The sequence below is a fragment of the Etheostoma cragini genome, chromosome 5, assembly GCF_013103735.1.
Source record: "Etheostoma cragini isolate CJK2018 chromosome 5, CSU_Ecrag_1.0, whole genome shotgun sequence".
In the NCBI taxonomy this organism is placed as follows: domain Eukaryota; kingdom Metazoa; phylum Chordata; class Actinopteri; order Perciformes; family Percidae; genus Etheostoma; species Etheostoma cragini.
The window spans coordinates 29,000,369-29,006,674 of NC_048411.1; the positions used below are offsets into that span (position 1 = coordinate 29,000,369).

Here is a 6,306-nt window from a genome sequence, read left to right on the forward strand (position 1 = left end):
CCCCCCCCCCCCCCCCCCCCCCCTTCATATCTTCAGCTGTCCTACCAAAAGTAAAGGCTAGAAATGCCCAAACAATTATCTTAAAAAAATTCAATTATCATTCATGTTGCAGACATCAACACCAAACATGGTGATTACATATTGGTTACAGGCTGTAGGGGGTGCTGTAGGGGGGGTGCCAAAGGAGCTGGATTTTTGTTTAACCAGCTTCATATAGTTCTACTAGTACATATGGTCTGTTTCAGCGACTATGACAGTTATACAGTAAGTCTTACCTACGGCACCATTAGGTCACATGTGTCAAACTCAAAGCTTGTGGGCCAAACCCAGCCCCACACAATACATGTTAGCCCACCTAGTTGTGCACCATACCAAAAAGAAAGGAAACCAAACTGTCATTATTTGACACTCAAAGCAGAATTTGGCAGATTTGTCGACTTTGAGACGTTTTTATTCAGTAACCCATTAATGCTGCTGTTGCTTCTACGTCACCCGGATCGTTGGTCTGATTGGTTGAAGGAGTATCCAATTGTGTACAGAGTCATTTCAACTATGCCCATTGGACACACCTCTTGTGCAGTAGAAAATACAGAGCAGACCCCCCAGACCAACGCTCAATTTTCCAATCTATTGATAGCCAGACCAGAACGTCTTCATATTCAGGCTGGGAGACAGGTTGCTGTTAGTCGGCTGTGTAGTAGCCGGCTTTTAAAAATGTTATCATTGTTTTGCTTGGTTTGCCAAACTCTATTCTAGTTACTTTTTGTTGGGCTTTATGTCGACAACACTCTAAGTGAGAAGACAACATAGGACGTGCAATAATACAGTCAATGATATTTGACTTTTTCCAAAATAATATCACATCAATAAACTGCACGTCTGTCCCTTGATGTGATTTTTATTTTCCAGTGTTTTCCTTTTTAGGGAAGTTGAGTTGGACACCACGGCCTTAAGTAGTACATGTTCATATATTAATAAGAGTAGTGACATTAAGGCTTTCCTCTGTGTTCACATATCCTATACATCCTACAATTGGCTGTATTATTTGTGTCCCCTTCAAAAATTGCTTTTGAGACCCCCCCACAACTGTTGCTGAAATTTACACCCATGATTGTATGGAAATGGAACAATTCTTACATCTCAGATAGCCAGCATTTCCTTCAAAGATGGAAGACTTTATTTATTTTACTCCTAATGGTTACTTCATATCTTCCTGTGTTATGCGACAGGCCCTCTGTCGACTTGCGGTGCTGTATTCCACCGCGGCATCCTGATTGGCTGTCAGTCTTGTAAACAGCCTCTCCAGTTATGGGGGAAGTCTTGTGTGTAAGTGATAAAGATTTATCTACTGCAGGGTGTGTTGGGCAGGGCACCCTGAGGCCCACTGACGGGCGCAGAGACGCACTAATATTTAGAAATGTCCTCAAACGTAACATGGCTCTGTGGTTTTACAAAACCACTTTCTATTCATCTTTGGGTTACTGTTTTTAGATACAAGATAAACTATATTTACATTATGAAGGGGTCTATAAAATCCAAACTAATTCATGAAATTGTTAACTATTTTGAAGTAGTGTGGTAAAAACAAACGTCAGTGATATTTTTATATCAGCTGGATCCAAAAATTGATTAAAGGTAACAGTGCAGTAACCGATACAGGAACAGCCCTCGTGCCTTTATTCAGCGTTTATTGAATCATGCATAAAAATCCAAATATTGAGTTTCACTTTTAGTTTGGGAAAGTTTTAACAGCCCAACAGCAGCCAATGTTTCAGAAATGATTTATTTTTCTTCCCAGTCTAGTTTATATCTGGACAACGGCACACAGATGTATTAGAACAAGTCCAAATATGGATTTCTACTTTTAGGAAATATACAGTGGGCCATAAAACTACAGTTTTCTATGAATTTAATGAAAGTGTTAAATGTTAAAAAAATGTCAAAAACATAAGTCTTTTGACTCTTTTTGATATTTCAAAAAATATAACATAGTTTCTTGGATAGGATTTCTTGGATATGCTTTTATACTGGAATTACTGTATATCAAGTAAAAGTTATATCCAGAATGCACAATACCAATAGCATGTGTAGACTTATAGAAATAATCCTTGATGGATTAAAATGTCTATTTATAAGAACAAAAAAACTAACTTCAAACTTGTTTGTGATATGTTTGAAACTGGATTTCCCTGGAAGTAAAAATGGCTCTTTAGTTGTTGCATTATTCTTTGTGCTATTTTTCATTTAGATCACTTAGTTGGCAGCTATTTATTATTGAACTTTAAACTACTATAACCACATATTAAACTGAATCGAGCTCACATGCGTGTTTTTGTTGTTGTGACTGCGGTTGGTAACAGTAATTCTTTTGATTCTCCGTGACATTGATTCTACGCTGTGAGTCTTCACAGTTCTGCTTGAATGATCTCTCCCATCTCAAATGATAGACCAGCGATGTAACACAGCACTGTTAATAAGAAAAAGATTTCAAACCAGTGGCCACGGTCAGTCACACTCTCCCTGATAGTTAGTTTTTCTCTGTGATCTCAAAGAGATTTGATCAAAAGTCTGCAAATTGCACTCAAATAAGATGCACTGACATTGTATTATCATATGTAGTATTATAAAATGGATGTCATTTAATTATCTTATACTAAATAAATTGAAAACAGTGTGAATTTGCTTTATTGCATGTTAATGTTAATGTATTGTGGTTGTTCATGAAGTCCTGGTGTATATTAGTTGTCAAAATTCTTCAAACTTCAATTTCTTTAAACAGGGATTTCATTATTTGTGTTTTTTAGACAGTGGACATTTTTAAAGCATTGATCATTTTTAAAACACATTTGACTATAAGTAAAATAAAGATAGGATAAGGGGACTTACAATTTAGATTCTGGCTCTGTTGAGTCATTGAACTGTATGCTGCCGTCACTTTTGCTGCTTCCAAGAGTACTGGCCAGGCTCCCGCTGCCCTCGGTGTTACCGGTTAGAGACTTTTGGAAAGAGCCAGCCGTGCCTGACTCAGCCTGCCACAGAAAGCAGGAGCAGCGAGTCCTCAGCTCTTTGTAGAAAGAATTGACCCACATGGTTGACAGCCACGGACAGCCCAGCAGGTTCTTGAACGCGGTTCGAAACTCTGGACTCCTGCAGTAGATGATCGGATTGAGGCCGGAGTTGATGTAACCCAGCCAGTTTAACAGTCGGAAGATCCTCTCATCGGGAATGTCTCTTTCAAATGCGTTGATGATGTTGGCGACAAAAAACGGAAGCCAGCACACGGTGAAGGTCCCCATAATGATCCCCAACGTCTTGAGGGCCTTGTGCTCTTTGACGAGCATCAGCCGCGACGGCCTCCGCTTGGCACTCTTTCTCCGAGCTGAGTTGCCACTGCAGCCGCTGAAGCCTGCGCACGCCGATGGCAGGACATTATTGACATGGACAACTTGCACCTGCGCCGTTGGATAGTCGTTCTGGAAACGCATGCGATTCTTATCTATGAGCTGGACCTGCCGTGCGGCTATTAGAAAGACTTTGGCGTACACAAATATCATTATGAGCAGTGGAATGTAAAAGGACACTATGGAAGAGATAATGGCAAAGGCCCTGGTGGTCACAAAGTCACAGCACGTCGGGGTATCGTAGCACTTTTTCGCTACTTCGTCGTCATTGTCGCGCCAATACCCCCTCATAATTGGTACAAAGGAAATCAAAGCGGACACAACCCACACTAGACAAACTACTACCCTGGCGCGCCACTTGTTGAGAAGAACCTTGTGTCGGAGCGGCCTCGTAATGGCTATGTACCGATCCACTGCTATGACGCAGAGCGTCTCGATGCTCGCCGTCACACACAGAACGTCCACAGATGTCCAGAAATTGCAGAAGGTGTCACTGAGCTGCCAGTTGCCCGTCACGACAATGGTGGCCCCGAGAGGCACCACGAGGACCCCCATGATGAGGTCGGCGCACGCCAGGGACATGATGAAAATGTTTGTTGTCGTCTGTAGCTGTAGAGTGCGAGCCACGGCGATGATGACCAGCAGGTTACCCACCACTATAGTCAGTATGATGACGACCAGGATGAGCAGGCTCCAGGGTCCCGCTGCCGGGTGGTACGGTTCGGTTATGTTGATCACATAGGATGCGGAAGTGCTCAGGTTGCCGTCCATTATTGTACACCAAGGTTATGTTTTTTTAGGTTAAAGTTAACAAAACGGAAGAATCTGCACTTCTTCCAAGCATCATAAATCTGCTCACGACATAAAAGTATTTCTTTACTTTGCAGTTACTTTCTTACATTTCTCAGCTTGGCAATCTTGTTCGGCAGTTTCCATGTTTTCAGACGTGATGACCGAGACGTGATTGTCAGTGGAAGTTCTTCTGGTTCAGGCAATGACAGCATGTTCTCCAAAAAAAAACAAAAAAAAAACATGTATCCACAACCACACTGTCCACAATGCTGAGACAATATTAGCTCTCAGAGTTGCAGCACTTTCATGAATCCGGGAACATTACCATGAAGTGGGAGAAAAAAAAGGTTCTGAGAAGAAAATCTGCCCGTCCACTTTAAAGGCCACTGGGATCAGACTAGTTTCAGTGTGGACTGTTGGAGATCAAGCAACAGTGACACCGTGTCAAGAACCACCAGAGTGCACCAGTGTGGCTGCCCACTCTTTCTTTTGCTCTCTCTCTCTCACTCACTCTCTCTCTCCCCTTCTCTCTCTCTCCCCTTCTCTCTCTCTCTTTCGGTGCAGGTTGCCCAAGACTGTATTGGCTCTAATCACACCCTGACTGAAGGCAGAGGGGAGGAGTTGAAAATTGTTCTGTCCTGTGTGCCGAAGCCTTACAGGGATCAGCACCCTAATAAAGCCTCACACACATGCAAACAATCACACACTTATAAACACAAACATATAATATACAGGCATAGAAGGAATCCTACATTAGAGCATGTAAATTGTGTAAAAACTGCAAAACTATCTTTGTGACACACATGCGCACACATTGTTAACTTTAAGGTTAAAAGTATGTGATGACTATGTGATCACCATCAGCTCTTTATTCTTTAATGTCACTGATGCTGTGTTGAATGTAGCAGCTCCACTAAGCTTGTTAACCCATTAACTGTATCTGTCACCTGACTTGTGTCAACAATTTGACAGACTTTTCCACTGCTGGCTTCTGTTCTGATTGTCAAATGATGCTGGGCTACTTCAGACACACTCCCAAGGCTCAACAACAGCTTTTGCAGTAAACGTAAAAAAAATATAGTGGACTATTTTGATCACAATTTAGCTGATTGGGATTAGAGCTCGTAATTTCCCTAAGGTGTATTTGTAATACAGGCACAAAGCTGTAAAGTCTGTAGAGAACAGGAACCAAGTGCCCTCCCTTTGACTCAAAGCACTGAAAGAAAATAATAGATCACTATCTCGCTGTTTCTCAAGCCGGTGCACTGAAGAAGAACAATCGGACAAATGCCTTTCATGCGATTGCCTTCAGATATCCAGCCGTCTCTCGGCTGCAGTGCTAAGTCACTTGTCGCCGGGCAGTTCCTTCTTTGGTCTGTTCAGCTGTACAACTGCAGCTGTGATTGCTCTGCATTTATTCCCACCTTGTGTTTAACTTCTACCTAATGAAAAGATAAACATGGGATGTGTAAGAACTTACATATCTGTTGGCAGTTTCCAACTTTCATGAAGACTGCCACCCTGAATATTCCAACGACTTTTGTGTTGATTTTGTTCTTTAAAGCCGCTATAATCAATATTTGTATATGTCCCCAGTGTTGTCTTCCCGTTAACCATGAACGTGTCCCTGGAATTCATGGTCAATTAACCTCATTTATATCAAATAATACATACGTTTTTAGTTAAAAAGGCAGAAACTATGAATTATTTTGGCCAGTAGATCAGAGGATGTTGAGTGGGTCACAGATGGCTATATGTCAAAGTTTAGTCCGGATACTGTTTTGAAACCATTAAAAAAAATTCAAATGCTAAACACCCAAAAATATTCAGTGAAAGTGATCATTATTTTTACCTGAAGAATTTTGTATGGAATCATCCATGTTATTTTCTGGGTAATTTTGTTAAAAGAAGTCCATATTTTTTAAATAAAACACTGTGAAACGGTCAATTTGACCCGAGGACAACACAAGGGATATTACAAGGTTTTTCCTGCACATAGGAATTGTTGGCACCTCACCTAAGGACCACCAGTGCTAGAAAGAGAAGAACTGAGAAAAAATGGATTAAAATCTTCCGCCGGATATCCTTTTTGACCAGATGTCTGATTTCTGAG

General features: G+C 41.3%; 1 protein-coding gene across 1 annotated transcript in view; it reads right to left on the reverse strand.

Moving 5' to 3' along the window:
- adrb3a (adrenoceptor beta 3a) overlaps positions 1-4,735 on the reverse strand; it is a 13,901-nt gene extending 9,166 nt beyond the window's left edge. Inside the window, exon 1 of the mRNA XM_034870896.1 lies at positions 2,887-4,735. Within this exon, the coding sequence (XP_034726787.1) occupies positions 2,887-4,172 (1,286 nt within the window). The 5' untranslated portion in view covers positions 4,173-4,735. The remainder of the gene's footprint in view (positions 1-2,886) is intronic.
- Between the last annotated feature and the right edge of the window lie 1,571 nt (positions 4,736-6,306).